Raw genomic sequence first — 16,609 nt, forward strand, 5'->3', positions numbered from 1 at the left:
TGGACAACAGGAAGCAAAGGAAAAGGGAAGGGCTTAGAGGCTCATGTTTCTTGTGTCAGTTACAACCACCTCCTACACAAAGCTGGCCCACCAAAAAAAACAGGGCTAGCTCACACCCGGCAAGATAATGCTTTGCAAGATGTTGCAGTTTCACATTTCCCCGAGGCACCTGCAGGAACAACCCCTATCTTGTCCTAAAGTCCAGGCCCCAGCACTGCATTCCGACTCCTCCTTAGGGCCTGAGGAACAGGGGCACAGCTAGAAGCATCAGGATTTGTGTCCTCCTAAGCAACCATAAAGGAGGAGGAGGTGGCTCCAGCAGCTGGCTGTTATCAAGAACTTAGGGCTCTTACCATCTGGCCAGGCTGTGAGTCCCTTGCTGGGACCCACTGCCGGGATCCACCTCTATCCCCTCCTCCACACATCCCAGACTCCCCGGTGTTCTGACCCCTCTGGAGATCACTTTGCCTGAACCTCACTTTAATCTGATTCCCAAAGTGCGAAAAAGCAAAGCTCACTGAACATTTGGCAGCACAGGACGTGCATCCCTAAGGCTAGATCGTGGGTGGTTTCCAGCACAAAGCATAAGCACTAAGGCAGAGTATATCTCCTAAGCACTGCAGCGTTCCTCAGCTGCTCAGGGTTTTGCAATCCTACCCTTCTACTTGCCATGGCAACAAACACTGCACACTGCCAGGAAGGGAGTGGGTGCAGGGGGAGCCCCCAGGAAGTGGAGATGCCCATTTTGTCTTTCGGATGTGGGCTCAGTTTATCATCATCATCTACACCACCCGACCTGAAAGCTCTGCAGCTGCAGCTCTCTGACCGCCAAAGGAAGCATCTTAGGGTCCTGGGGTGGGAAAGCCTGCGTGGGGAGGAAAGCCTGTCTGCACGGCATCTCTGCAACATGCCGCTTGCCTGCCCTGGAATGTGACATGATGTATAAGAGGCTGAATGCCGATCTAGGGGGCTGCTTTATTGAAAGGATTTGGGCCAATCACTCACGACACAATAGCATCTCCTGAGATCCCATTAAGAAAAGCCTTTTAGTGACATTGGCTGGCTCTGGCTAGTGGCCGCTGGCCAGAGCCAGTACTGCCACCTTACATAAAAAAGGGAGCCAGTGTGGGGCTAGGAGGCTTTAAAGAAGACTCCTGCTAACTTACACAGAACCCCAACGACATGGCAGCAGCCGGTGTGAGAGGAGCCTGGGCCTGGCTGCACACACCCCGGTGTACAAGTGCACACACACACACCTATCGACAACCACAGCCACGAGTGGGAGAGGCGCTCTGGGCCTATGTGAGTTCCCAGCCAGCCAATTCCAGGACCACAGAGCAACTGCGCTAGGGTTTGACGAGGCACTCAGGCTCCACAACTGCTTTGGAGCCCACGAGGCGGAGGGAGCCCCAGCACACAGTCGGCCGGGCCTTGCTGGGCTCTGCAGCCAGGGCCCACCCATGCAAAATCCCGTGGTTTTAGAGGTAAGAATTGCCGCAGGCGTAAGGTCCCTCAATCACCAGCTGGGGGATGCGTTTTGACTGCTGGCATCTCCTCCCTCCTGCTGTCCAGCTTTGGACCATTTTGCTGTTGGTCAACACTTTCCAGGCGCGCCGCGGGGGACATCGGGGAGGCAGTGCTGAGGTCTCGCTGCTTCTAGACTCTGACAGCAGCTCCCTTGAGGAAGAGACTCATCTGGGTATGTCCTTTTTGGGGTTGCCCTGGCCCCGCATCCCAGAAACTCCTCCCAAATCCCCTCTCCCTGGCCCTGTAAATAGAAATGAGCCCCCCAGGACTCCTCCTCCTCCCTGGTAATAAAGGAATCAGGGCTGAGAAACAGTGGTGCAAAAGAGGCAGCTCACAGCAGCTCTGCTCACCAGCGGTTCCCAGACCTTGGTATCCAGGGGGGCCAAAAGAATCCTTGAAGGCGTTTTGAAAAAGTGACAATCCTGGGCCCTACCCCAGAAATTCTGGTTCTACATGTCTGGGATCAAGTCCAGGAATCTCTGATTTAAAACCTTCCCAGACATGAGTCAGCTCTGGGAGCTGGCATCTGCTCTCCTTCCTTCTCTTTCCTGCCCAGATGTTGTAGCAGTTGGTGGAGCCCGGAGGCCCTCGGCCCCCTTTCATTCCTGCCCTGGGAACCTCAGGGCTGGGTGCGGCCCCCACCCTAAGAGAGGACAAAACCAAGTCAAAAGGATGGGGCTCCTCTCGCTCACAGTTTTAGAAAAAGAAACTCGGCCCCCCCCCCCCCCCCCCCCCCCCCCCCCCCCCCCCGCTGGTAGGAAGGAGCAGTGGAGGCTCACATTACCTTGAAGCGTGCGAGGTAAGGGCTGGGACTCGCAGGCTTCCCGTGCCCGTTGTTTGGCGCACTCTCCTGTGAGCTGGCATCTCTCAGCTCCACACCAGCCGAGGCGTCCCACAGGAAGCCTGGGTAGCCCACGCCCTGCAGGGAAGAGGGAGGCAGAGCTGGTGAAAAGCAGGCGTGCAGAGGGGCCTGACCTGCTGTCGGAGTTGGAGCCACAGGTCAGCAAGGCTCAACCCAGCCCTGGCATGGCCGGGCAGCAGGGTCCGCTCCGAGGCCCCGAGGTGACAGGCTCAGGGGCTGTGGGGAAAACAAAAGCAGGCCTTGGAAGCCAAGGCACATTCCTCTTGCACCACCCCCACTACCCCCTCCCCCCAAAAAAACCATTTCACACAGCACCAATTTCAGGCCTTTAGATAGAGTCAGGGTTACCTGGGCTCTTCCTTTTGGGAACAGTAGGCCCTGATGAAGCATGGTGTTACTGTTTTAATTATCACAGCCCTGAGGAAGCAATTCATAGCCCCACGAGCCAGGGGTGTGTGTCGGGGGGGGGGGGGCTGGGGGACGCCTACAGGGGCAGAGAGATGGGGCGGTGTGGGCAGGCCAGGTGGCACTGCTAACCCTCATTCTCTAGCTGTCAGAGAAGTCGCTCTGAACCTGCCTGCTTGTGGAGAGAGGAAATGCTCTCCTAGACAGCACTTCCCCTGCAGTGAGCAGTGTCACCTGAGGGATGACACCGTGAAAGGGGGGAGAAACGAGTGCCTGGCCATCCACCCCGCATTTCTGCAGACCACCAACCTCAGCTCAGGTCGGCACACCCAGCAGCTCGGCCGAAGGACAGGTCCTCAGGAAGGGGCAGGGGATGGACGAGGGAATGCCACCAGGCGCTGTGCATTGCTACCTACTTGCCTATCCACGGGAGACAGCACTGATTTACGACCGAAGACCTCGGTCCTAGTCCCGGCCACTTCACCACGGGACCTCGGGCGAGCCACTAGGTTTTTCTAAACCTCTATTTCTGCTGGAATAAAATGAGGTTAACTATGATCTGCTGTGTCAGCTTCCAGGCATTAACTCCCCATTTACTGCCTCCTATGACGTGCTGCCAGACTACCCTTCCTGAAGGGTCCAGGTCTTCTCCTGCTCAAGCACCTTCGGTGGCTCCCGGAGGCCCCTTCACCATGCACCCCTGGCAGCGCTGAGCCCCTCTTGCTTCCACACTTCTGTGCCTGCTGTTCCTTCTGCTGCTGGATTCTTACCATCCTCTGGGAGCCTCTCCAAACCCCCTGACTCAGGGTGGGGCCCTCTCTCTCTCTTCTCCATTCAAATACCTGGACCTCAACAGGAGCCGTGAGAGAAGCAAAGCCTTTAGAGGCCGAGAGTGCTAACTGGGCTTTCACATCCAAACTCCACCTCCCTTCCGACGGCTGGCTTTTAGGCAAATCATTTAATCTCATCAGATCTCCTCATCTGTAAAACTGCCCCTCCAGCTGCGGTGGGAGGATCAGAGAAAGGAATAAGCGGCGCCTGTGGACATCAATCCAGGCCTCTATCTCTCCGAAAGCAGTTGCTCCTACCATTGTCACATGCTTTTTTTAGAGTAAAAACTGAGTATGAGTGACCTGTGGAAGTATTCTGTTTGGCCCACACAGAGTTTTAACTTTTTTTTTGGATTACTGGCCCACATTTAAAATTCAAGAAATTTCACACTAAAATCCAGGTATTTGCATCTCGTGAGAAACTGGGAGATTTGGCCACCAGGGGCTGGCACCCCTCCATGATGACCCTGGAGAGACAGGGACCCGGCGGCGGCCTCGAGAGAGGTGAGAGCCCGGGTTCCGCCAGCCGTGCCCGCCCTGCTTCCTCACGGACACTGCTGGCCCCTGACCTGTGTGCTGTGGACGAAGCACCGCAACCCGCCCTGCTTTACAGATCCTTCTGGCCACGCAGCAGCTCAGCCGACGGACACATCAAGCTGAGGAAGGGGCCATTACTCCCATTTCACAGTAAGAGAAGTGAGGCTAAGTGGTTTAAGCAGTGAGAGCTCAGGTCTCCCTGTGCCCACACACTGCCCTCCAATGGCCTTTGTGCCTCGCCCTGGACTGGGCGTCCCCGTCTTGTCCCTCCAGCAGGCTCTAGGCTCACTGAAAATGCACTAACAAGGAAATCTATAAAGACAGAAAATAGATTCGTGGTGGCTTAGGTCTGGGGGAGGGTATACCTATTTTTAAGCAGCAGCTAAAAAGATGGTAAAGGCTTATTGTCAATAAACAATAAGATACTTTAATCTAGTATACATTCATGACTGAAAGCGCAGCTTATCAATGTCAATCACATAAATGCAAGTCATGTGTCTGTAAACATGACACATATAAGGGGTTGCGAAGAGCCAGATAATTAAACAATATTAGGTATATTGAGATAAAAAACCTATCTGCATTGATAGGAAAATTATGTAATGACATATAACTATTTATCATTAACTATAAGAGTGATAAACTATCAGGAACGTTGTTTAAAATCTGATTTTTAAAAATCTGAAACTCTAATGACCTTGAAAATTCCAAGGTGAGTAAAAACGAGTCTTGATGATGATACGGAAGAGTAAAACTGTATTTATATACAGAGATTTGCCCACATCTGTGTGGGCGATGCTCATGAAAGAAAGCTCAAAATCAAAATCTACTGAAAATATCAATAGAACATTTCTACACGCACAAATTTCTCCAATGAAAACAAACAATTCATGTATGAATTAAGGAGCATCTGAAGTTTTCAGTCAGTGAACAATGGGGCAAAGCTGCAGAGTGAGGACTGTGGTGATGAGAAGATGAGGACACAAAACAAAAATATCCCGTTAGCTTTTGGCCCCTGGCAGGACTTCCCCTTCCCCTCAAGTTCCCAGCACCCCATTTCCATCTGGGCAGCATGCCATTCCCAATTTAAACATGAAAGAAAAGATGGCATTCTGAAAAGAATAGCAAAGATTGAAAAAAAGTGGGCAGAAATACAAAATTGCATGGACAACGGTGGCAAAATAAACTGTAAAATGTCCTAGCAGCAGGAAAGAGCAAGTTCAAACAGAAGGACCTGGAAGCCCAGGTCCCGCAGACGCGCTCACCTTCCGGAGCCGGCTGGAGGGCTTCTCTGCCACCGCCACCTTCCAGCATCCTCGGGGGCCCCTCCACTTGCGGATGTTGGGCAGGATTGGCTGGTTTAGCTCCGTACAAAACTGCGAAGACAGAGCAGAGGTTGGGATATGTGCCTGCCATGGCAGGCCTGAGAAGCCAGAAGCTGGTATGGTTTGGCTTCACTCAACAGCCCTACCCAGAGACTTCTCAAACTCCATCCCTGTCTTCTCAGAAATACAGGGGTTGCGAAGAGCCAGATAATTAAACAAGGACCACAAACAAAAAAGCAAACTGTCCATCTATGAAACACAAAATGATAGCCCAGGGACTCTCAGATCATAGAAATACAGCATTTCCTCCACAGTGTTCAAAAAGAGTCATCAGAATCCTTTCTTTCTGTATAAAACCAATGGATTCAAGATCCCTGGAAGGCTCAGATAAGCTTTAAATCCAAAGAGGAGAGAAGATGAATACATGATGTCTCTTCTCCTTGGAGCTTAGTTTAGAGAGGACAAAAAAGCATCCCTGGCTTCATCTTGAGCTACCATTTTGTTCACTTGGTTTTCTTATGAGAAGAAAGCCACAGTGGCACGCATGGCCACTATTTCCCAAGGATGTGGGTGCAGCATGGACTTTTAGTTTATGTTGTATCTCACCAAGGCACAATAATGTCCTATCTGCACAGGCAAAATTAAGCAAAGTGTTCAAAGACTACCGACCTTAGAGTACATAGATAGTTTCTCTAATTTATGCCTCAAGCACAGCCCCCCTGCCTGCACTTGGTTCTTTTGAGGGTTCCCAGAAGTTGGCTCTGCTTTCTAGAGGAACTCTGACCTCCTTGGTGACATCCATTTCCCCCTTCACTTTCTGCGTCTGGGAGCATCTCACTAACCTCTTTCTCTACCTAGCCCTTCAAGCAAGGCTCTTCTCGGCATCTTTCTAGGCTTCTCACCTTCTCTATAACAAACTGTCCTTAAATAACCTTTTTTTTTTGTATGCTGTATGTTGGGGGTCACATTTCATTCTTTTTCCATGTGACTATCCTATTACTGCAGCACCAATTGCTGAAATTTTTTTTGGGGGGGGTGATGGGAGTGCATGGGCCGGGAATCGAACCTGGGTCTCCCGCATGGCAGGTAAGAATTCTACCACTGAACTACCCTTGAAACCCCCTAAATAATCTTATTTAGTCTCTTATCTAGAGGGCGTGATGGCCACATAGACATACCACCTCTGCGCTTCTCAAAGTATAGTCCAGGGACCAGTAGCATCAGCACAACCCAGGAGATTGTAGGAATTTCTCAGACTCATCCCAGACCTACCCAGTCCGAACCTTTGGAGAGGGGCTCAGTGATTTGTATTTTAATGAGCCTTCCAGGTGATCCTCCCCCAGCATCTGCCCCAGATGCCGTGTAGACAGCGTAGCTGCCAGCCCCCTCAAGACATGCTGTCCAGGGTGTGCTCTTTGCCCTCACACAGCTCATACCATAAGGGGGAAGATGTGACATAAGCAAGTACTCAGTCCATAATTTCTATAGTGACTAGCACTGTGGAGAAAATAAAACTGGACAAGGGGAGGGAAAGTGCTGGAAGTCTGCTTTAGGTAAGGGCTATTAGAGTGAGTTATGCTGCTTTTACAGTTAGCTGTTTGTCTGTCTTCCCCCAATAGGGGATGCCATAAGTACAGGTACAGTGCTGAATCATCTTTATAAACTCCATAACTAGGGCCGAGCCTGGTGCCCAGCAACACTCTCCAAACATTTGCTGGGCGCATCAGTAAACTCAAGGGGAGACCACAGTCTTCAAATCTGTGCGTGGCAAATAAAAGGGAGATTCCTCGTTGGAGCTCATTTTCAGAATATATGCCCCTACTTTGTCTCACCTTTTGCACAAAAAATGCATTCTACACTGCTTAGTTGGTCTGGGGAAATGTTCTCTTCGGACTTTGGTCATTGGTGGTTTTATAGGTCCACTTTCAGCACTGCCCAGAGCAAACCACGGAACAAACGTGGGCAGTGTCACTCCTGACAGGGGGCTCGCGACAGGCACCGTTTCGGGATGGAGAGCGAAGCTCTTTGGGAACCGCAGCCAGGATTTATAGACTAGAACACTTCAGGGATCCAGACAGTAAATGTGCTTCACAAAGGGTCCAATTTCCTGCCAGGGAATCATCTGTTTGCTGAGTGATCCTCCGCGCTGAATCTAAGAATCATTCCAAATGAGACCCGCTCTCCAGGGCATCTCTGGTGCCTCCTGTTCTCCACACAGGGGGCCCCCACACCTGACTGCTCATCCGAGTCTCCTAGGCAGCCCCCCGGGAAGCTCTGTTTCTTAAAACCCCCCAGGTAAGGAGACCAACCAGCCCCATTAGAGCACCCCAGCACCTCGGCGGGCACCTGCCTGGCTGTGAAGGTCATCTGCAGACAACCTCTGTCAACACAGTGGTTCTCCCTTGAGAAAACCACCCATCTGTTCTAACCCCTCAGAGGACCCTCAGAAACCTTAGGACCGGTGAATCTCCCATTCGCTCCCCAAACCCCAGCCCGGCCTAAACATTCCCATATCTTCACCATTCCCGGCAACACCAAATCAGTCAGAGAGTCTGGAGGTGGAAGAGGGGGCAGAGGCTGACATCGTTGTTGTCAGCTCTCAGAGATGGTCTTTCGGGACTAAGGCTATTCTGGCCAAAGTGTTGGCATCGGCCTCACCTGGGAACCTGATAAAAATGCAAGTTTGCAGACCCCACCCCAGACCTCCTGAGTCAGAATCTCGGGGTGGGGGCAGAGGGCAGCAATCTTGTGCTTTAATTGGCCCTCCGGATGATCCTAACACAAATTAAAGTTTGTCTTCCTGGAAGAAGGAAAGACCTCTTCATTGTTCTTTGGTTTTCAAATTTTACGTTGTATATTTTCATATTTCAAAAGCTTTCTCTAACAGGTGAGCTCCAGGGAACCTAAGGAACCATAAGATCCCTGAGCCCTAAGGGCCGTCTTTACTTTTACATCACAAACCTTGTTCTGTATAACCTCCCTCAGCACACGGAGTACATCATCCCTCTCTCTGCCCCTCCTCCCTCATCTCTTATGTTACTGGGAAATGAGCCATAATTTAATGGGGGATGGGGGGAAGTGTTTATGGCTGAAAGCATTTTATACCCCAAATTTCATGATCGGAGTTAAGTAAGGGGTAGCTACTTTCTTCTATTTGTAGGACCGGAAAAAAAAGAATTGTGAGTTTGTTCACTTGGCTGACTCTTGCACTAACAATTTACAGCCAGCCTCAAGAGGAAGCACCTTTTAGATCCCTGCCCCTCAAAGTGTGTGGTCCATGGACCAACAGCTTGGCCCTCACCCAGGAGCCTGTTAGGAATGCAGAATCTCAGGCCGCACCTCAGACCTGCTGCATCAGAATCTGCATTTTAAGAGGGTCCTGGAGTGATGTGCAACACGGTCAACCACCCTGGGCTCCACTGGTTTCTCTAGTACCAGACCCGATGGGGGTGGGGGGTGGGGGATGTTGACATACTTTAGCCCCCACCCACCAGCAGCTGGTCAGAACACCTGATCAGCAATGCCTACTCCACCCCACCCACCGTCGCCACATGGGGCTGCAGAGTTAGAAATGTTAACCCCCAAGTCCCAAATGCCCAAGGTACTGCTATTTGCAAATGTCAAGCCTTCAAAGAAAAGGTGACTGTGGGCTGTGGCCTTCGGCTGCAGATATTCTGCATCTCAGATTTGCTCTGAATCAGCTGACTCTGATTATCTCAGTGACAAAAAAGGATTGTCACTGCAATTTTTGCTTGCAGATCTTTGGATATTTTTTTTCCTTTCTTTTTAGCCTCCCAGTCCTGAAAAGAATATTCTTTAATTCACCTGGTGCTGACTGGGAAATAAAAATAGTACAGGAGTTCTGACTTTACTTAGTGCCCTATACAGCCCCCACCGAGCTCGTTAAAATGAAACCAGTGTTAAAATGAAACCTGGTGCCCCAGGAGCAATTTAAAAGACGTCTCATTAGTGGTGACTGCACAAGTTAGGTGAGGCAGAGGATCAAGAGTATTTTCTGATAAAAACTTCCAAAAATTTCAAATGGTCACCTGCATTCATCCTGCGTCCTGGGCAGGGTGGGGTTGGGGTGGGTTGCTGTCACTTCGAACCCTCAGGGTCAAACTTCCAGTGGAGGTTGCCTGAATTGGATGTGTTTCCCTTGCTTTCCTAATTCTGGAGGCGACTTTTCTTTGACAACGAGTTTTTCACATGTGATCAACAAATTTCCTTTTCACACTCAGTAGAAGCTATTGAAAACATAATACATTTTGGTAGCTAAAGAAGCATAGGTGAAGGCGGGCCACAGTGGCTCAGCAGGCAGAGTTCTGGCCTGCCATGCCGGAGACCCAGGTTCAATTCCTGGTGCCTGCCCATGTAAAAAACCAAATAAAAAAAAAAGAAGTAAAGGTGACTTCTGCTTATAACAACAAAGTTCCTTCACAGAAGAAAGAAACAAGCCCCCATCACAGGTCCTGCAAGATCAAGAGACCGAAATGTCACCTGAATCCTAAGTGTAACAGTCAAGTCAGAGAGACATATTATTGGTGAACGCGGACTTGGTCCTTGTCAGCACCTTCAAGCATATGAATGTTATGGCCGAGATTGGGAGCCAGTCCTTCTGTGGCTATCAGCACGTGATCACATGGAGGTGTGAACTTCAGGAACAATAAGGGTCATTAGGAAATGTCAAATGTACTCTGAAAGAAAATTGAGTAATGCAAAATTCAAATTAGGTCTCATGTAGACCAAATATTAAGTAGAACAAATAAGCCTACCAAAGTTTTCCTGGAATATTTAGACTTTAAGATGTTGACATTTTGAAAGCCTTATGTCCCACCAAGACAGAAATATACTTACTTGGCTTAGTTTGACTAAGCATTAAGTACCTTAATTCCTATGAAGAACCTCAGAGGCTCCCTGTGTTGGACACTGGCTCTCTGCAGAGATACCACCACTCAAATGCAGACACAGGGATGTACCCCAGGTGGGAAGAAAGGTCCAATGTGTGACAGAGAACAGTGTCTTGTGGCTCCAGGACCACTCTGAACTGCTCACACAGTTCTGCTAGAGCAATGCCACTAAGATATATTCCCAGAAGCCCAGGAGTCTGTGGAGTGAGAAAAAGGAGGGCATCTTCCTTGGAAGCTCAATGAGCAAAATTTTTGCGCATCAAAAGAAAGAGCTGGGGCCATGGCTCAGTGGCAGAATTCTCACCTGCCATATCCAGAGACCTAGGTTTAATTCCCAAGCCTGCCCATTGGAGGAAAAAAGAAAGAAAGAAAGAAAGAAAGAGCTGGGCTTTTGTTTCCTTGAGGCTTCAGAGATTTCCTTGGAACACCAACCTTTACGGGCTGCTCAGGTGAGAGAAGGGCATGGAGAAGCTTTGGGACCCTGGGCACCTCATTTAACACCTCTGAGTCTCAGTTTTCCCACCTGTAAAGTGAAGGGATTGGAAAAGATTGCTCCATCCAAGGGCACTTATGGTTCTGAAGTTATACAATTCTAGAACTCTAGGAGGGGAGGGTGGAGAAAAGAGGGCCAGGCTAGAGGAAAGGGGGAGAGAAGTTAAAAGTGGAAGAGAAAACACAGGATTCTAATAAACTTTCAAACCCCTTTTCACCTCCGTTCATGTGACCGTGACCATGACCATGCACATGCTACAAAGAACGGGACCCTGTTGAGACGACATTGGGCTAATTTTCCAAAGACTTCGTTCCTCTAAATAGGAAGAGTGTATTCCACCCTTCAAAAAATGGACAAGTTCCACCCAAAGACCACAGCTAAACTGCCTGGGATAAGAGCTTACTATTAATAGGCAGTAATGATAATAGGTTAAGTTTGGGTAAATCCAACAATTGTAAAAAGACACAGGTGGCCAATAATCTAAAGCAGGTTAACTTCAAAATCCTGTAACAATTACAGGGAAAAGGAATGGGGAGGGGAAGGGAAGGGATACAACATTTATAAGTGCCAGTTATAAGGTAGGTGCTTTTCACATGTTATCCCATTTAATCCTAATGACAACTCTGTGAGACAGGTAGTGACATTCCCATTTTACACATGAGGAAACTGAGGCTCAAAAGGTAACACTGCCAAGGTCACTCACCAACGGGCAGGATGAAAACCCAGTTTTGGTTATCTAATGCTCAAATGCATTGAGACAGGAAGCTCAGAAAACACTAATTAAAGCAATTTACTGGTGCAACGTGTGTCTGTATATGCACACGGCTCCACACATGTTCCAACTTTCGGGTCCTCTGGAGCAAAACCCTGACACAACCAGCACACTGCTGAAGTCAGATTCGTCAGTTGTGCCCCAGGTGGCACAGGAGCTGGTGACCCGGTTCTCAGAAGGAAGCCAATCTTCTTTCTAACGAGGCCTGGAGTTGGGGGTCCCTGCTGGACACATCCACACCAGGTCACACAGCCCAGTGATCAGAGCCTGTCAAGGGAGACCCTTCTGGAAAGGCCCAGACCGTGTCCTTCTTTGTAAGGCAGGTCCTTCATCAGTCCATCCACAAGCCACTCCAAGGTCAGCTCTTGGACATGCCATTTCCACGGGGCCCAGAAAGGAATTCTGGATGACTTTTCATCCTTGTTTAAACATCCTTATCATGCTGAGGAAGATAAAAAGCAAACAAGGAAGCATTCCATCCACCCCACAACCAGCTAATTATTAGCTGTTTTTACAGAGCCAAGGGAGTGACACACATGCACCCCTGTCCATGGAAGGCTGCTGGATATGTTAACCGCTCTGTGCTCCCCAGTGATGACAACCACATGTTTCCTGAGCAAGACGGTTAAAAATAAGGAAGGGAGAGGGGAGGTCTTCAAAGGTTATTGAAGGAGGTTTTTTTTTTTTTGCAAGGGTGCTTGTAAAACCAAAAGCAAGAAGGATTCAATGCTTCCATGGAGACTGAAGCTCAGGAACAGGGAGGGAGACACACTGGGCATGGAAACCCCTGTGTTAGGGACTGTCCCCTTCAGCACCTGTCATCATCATTCATTTCTCCAAAGGTCTTTATTTATTTTAAAAATATTTTTATTGACAAATCTTCACACCTACAGTCCACACATAGTGTACAATGACTCACAATATCAACATATAGTTGTGTATTCATCACCATGATCATTTTTTAGAACATTTGCATCACTCCAGGAAAAGAAAGAAAAAAAGAAAAAAAAAAAAAAACTCATACATCCCATACTTCTTTCCCCTTTCCCTCTCATTGACCACTAGTATTTCCATCTACCCAATTTATTTTACCTCTTACCCCTATTATTTTATTTATTTTTTATTCATTTTTTTTATCCATCTGTCCATACCTGGATAAAAGGAACATCAGACACAAAGTTTTCACAATCACACATAACGTAAAAGTTATATCTTAATACAATCGTGTTCAAGAATCAAGGCTACTGGAACACAGCTCAACAGTTTCAGGCACTTCCCTCCAGCCACTCTAACACATGCTAAATTTAAAAGGGGTATCTATATAATGTGTAAGAATAATCTCCAGGATAACCTCTCCACTCTGTTTGAAATCTATTAGCCACTGAAAGTTTATTTTGTTTCATTTCTTTCTTCCCCTTCCTGGTCAAGAAGACTTTCTCAATCCCTTGATGCCAGGTCCTGGATTCATCCCAGGATTTCTGTCCCAAGTTACCAGGGAGATTTACACCCCTGGGAGTCATGTCCCACATAGGAGGGAGAGCAGTGAGTTAACCTGCCGAATTGGCTTAGAGAGAGAGAGAGGCCACATCTGAGCAAGAAAAGAGGTTCTCTGGGGGTGACTCTTAGGCATCAATTCTAGTAGGCTTAGCTTATCCTTCACAGGCATAAGTTCATGTGGGCAAACCCTAAGATTGTGAGCTCGGCCTATTCATTTAGTTGTCCCCACTTCTTGAAAGAATATCAGTTCTTCAAATAGGGACGTTGAATATTTCCTCCTTCCTCCCCAGTCCACCAAGGGAACTCTGAAAACACTTCTTTATTCACTGCCCAAATTACTTGGGATATATCAAATTACTTGGATATCACATTAACCTGGACAAACCAAAAAAATCTCAAGTCCTATTCAAGATTCCATGTATTTATGGTGTTCAACTAAACTGATCATATAAGTTAGATTAGGTAACGCGCTACCCAAAAAATAAATTTTGCACCAAATAACATCTCTCCCTTTGGTCTCACACAGAAGTTGAAGTTTAAAAATATGGGCAATATCATCCTTTACCCTGTATTATCATCTACCTTAGTCCTATCCAGATCAGCTTCCTTCATATCTCCAGTTGAAGCCTGATCCCTTTTTCAACTTTCCAAACAGTAGTTCCTATATGGGGTACTGCTGACTTTCACAGCTTCAGAGCTCTAACTCCGAGACTAAGACGTCACATAAATATCTGAAGTTTCTGGGAACGACCAGGATACATACAAACTTCTCAGTATCTCAGAATTTAGAAATAACAGTTACAACTCCTGAATATATGTGACTGCTGAAAGAGCTTACAATTTAGGACCCTTTACAACAGGCCCCAACCTGATAATCCATGTTCTTGACTTCAGTTTACCGAGTTTTTATATCATAGTTCGTCCAATTGAGTGAGGCCTGATAATATTTGCCTTTTTGTTTCTAACATTTCATTCAACATATAGTCCTGAAGGTTCATTCACCTGGCTGCATACCTCATAACTTCATTTCTTCTTGCAACCAGTCAGTAGTCCATTGTATGTATATAGCACAGTTTTCCCTTCCTTCCCTCAGCGGTTGAAGCCTTAGGCCACCTCCATCCATCCTGAATCACAAACACCCTTCAAAGGTCTTTAGATGCTAAGACTATTTTTTTTAAGACTTCACTTCCCTTTTATAATGTGATTTTAAATACTTTTTAAATATTTTTAATTGCAAAACAGATAAATATATATAAGTTGTTAAACTTTTTGTTAAAATGCACTTTGAAATGTACTACAATAAATATAAACATATATATAACATAAATAAATATAAATATGTATAAATTTCAAAGTACATTTTAATAAGAAGTTTCAGAACAAATTTCAAAGTATGGTATGGATTACAGTTCCATTATTCCAGACATTTCCTTGAGCTGCTCTAAAATACTGGAGACTAAAAAGAAATATCAATATAATGACTCAGTAGTCACACTCATTTGTTAAATCCTATCTTCTCTGATACAACTCCTCCCTCTTCTTCGATCCTTCTCCAAATCTTAAGGGATATTTGGGCAATGACCATTCTAACTTCTTCATGTTGAAAAGGAGTGTCACCATTTGGGGGTAGGGAGACAGAACTGGTTGATATTCTTGGAGAGACTGGTAATTCTGGGTTTCAGGGCTTATCTGGAATAAGAACTATCTGGAGGTTATAGGTTTCTGGAAAATAAACCTAGTGAGTGAAACTTCTATAGAGTCTCAGATAGAGCCTTGGGAATTTTTTAGGGTTTACAGGAATACTGTTGATTGGGGCTTGACATACCATGGAAATTAGCAATATCTAGCTGAAGCTTGCATAAGACTAGCCTCCAGAATAGCCTCTTGGCTCCATTTGAAATCTCTTAGCCACTGATACCTTATTTTGTTAACTTTTCTTTTCACCAGGTGCTAAGACTCTTAATCTTAGATGGGAGTTAAGGCTGATAGTAGCTTCATGATTTTTTTCACTTTCTTTTTCTGCTGGCACTTTTTTTAAAATTAAAAAAAATTTTTTAAACATAACATACAAACATGAACATTCTTACCATATGATCATTCCATTCTTGGTATATAATTAATAACTCACAATACCATCACATAGTTGCATATTCATCACCATGATCATTTCTTAGAACATTTGCATCAATTTAGAAAAAAGAAGAAAAAGAAAAAAACACACATACCATACCCCTTACCCCTCCCTCTCATTGGCTGCTAGTATTTCCATCTATCCAATATATTTTAGCCCTGGTTTCCCCTATTTTTTTCTATACCTTTACCACTTCCTTTCATTGGTCACTAGCTTTCAATCTACTAAATTTATTTTAACATTTGTTCCCCCATTTATTTTTAATTATTATTATTTTTCAATTTTAAATAATTATTATTTATTTTTAAATAGTTATTATTTATTTTTAATCCATATGTTTTACTCATCTGTCCATACCGTAGATAAAAGAGCATCAGACACAAGGTTTTCACAATCATACAGTCACATTGTGAAAGCTATACCATTATACAATCATCTTCAAGAAACATGGCTACTGGAACACAGCTCTACATTTTCAGGCACTTCCCTCCAGCCTCTCCAATACACCTTAACTAAAAATGTGATATCTACATAATGGGTAAGAATAACCTCCAGGATAACCTCTTGACTCTGTTTGGAATCTCTCAGCCATTGACACTTTATTTTGTATCATTTCGATCTTCCCCCTTCTGGTCAAGAAGATTCTCTCAATCCCTTGTGCTGAGTCCCAGCTCATTCTAGGATTTCTGTCCCATATTGCCAGGGAGATCCACACCCCTGGGAGTCATGTCCCAGGTAGAGAGGGGAAGGGCAGTGAATTTGCTTGTTGTGTTGGCTGAGAGAGAGGCCACATCTCAGTAACAAAAGAGGTTCTCTTGGGCGTGACACTTAGGCCTAATTTTACGTAGGCTTAGCCTATCCTTTGTGGAGATAAGTTTCATATGAACAAATCCCAAGATTGGGGGCTCAGCCTATTGCTTTGGTTGTCCCCACTGCTTGTGAGAGTATCAAGAATTCTCCACTTGGGGAAGTTGAATTTTCCCCCTTTCTTACCATTCCCCCAAGGGGACTTTGAAATACTTTTTTACTCACTGTTCAAATCACTCTGGGATTTACTGGGGCATCACTCTGGAAAAACCTACAAAATCTCATGCCCTACTCAAGGTTCCATGTACTTATGGTGTTCAATTAAGCTGTCCACATAAGTTATATTAGGAAATGCACTAGTCAAAATATAGATTTTGTACCAAATATTTTTTGCTTTAGTCTCACACATAAGTTAAAGTATTCTTCTCCCTCATGCAAAAACATTTTTAAATTTGAACATTAGAGTATATCATTATACACTCTAGGCATTCCTAGATTATACCATATCAGTCT

The 16,609-nt window shown here is 46.3% G+C and overlaps 1 protein-coding gene across 2 annotated transcripts in view; it reads right to left on the reverse strand.

Moving 5' to 3' along the window:
• EEPD1 (endonuclease/exonuclease/phosphatase family domain containing 1) overlaps positions 1 to 16,609 on the reverse strand; it is a 144,034-nt gene that overhangs the window by 14,940 nt on the left and 112,485 nt on the right. For both annotated transcript variants that reach the window (XM_077119891.1, XM_077119881.1), the window contains exons 4-5: positions 5,427 to 5,537; positions 2,312 to 2,446 (exon numbers count right to left, since the gene is read on the reverse strand). In XM_077119891.1, the coding sequence (XP_076976006.1) occupies positions 2,312 to 2,446; positions 5,427 to 5,537 (246 nt within the window). The remainder of the gene's footprint in view (positions 1 to 2,311; positions 2,447 to 5,426; positions 5,538 to 16,609) is intronic.

The sequence above is a fragment of the Tamandua tetradactyla genome, chromosome 1, assembly GCF_023851605.1.
Source record: "Tamandua tetradactyla isolate mTamTet1 chromosome 1, mTamTet1.pri, whole genome shotgun sequence".
NCBI classification, from domain to species: Eukaryota; Metazoa; Chordata; class Mammalia; order Pilosa; family Myrmecophagidae; genus Tamandua; species Tamandua tetradactyla.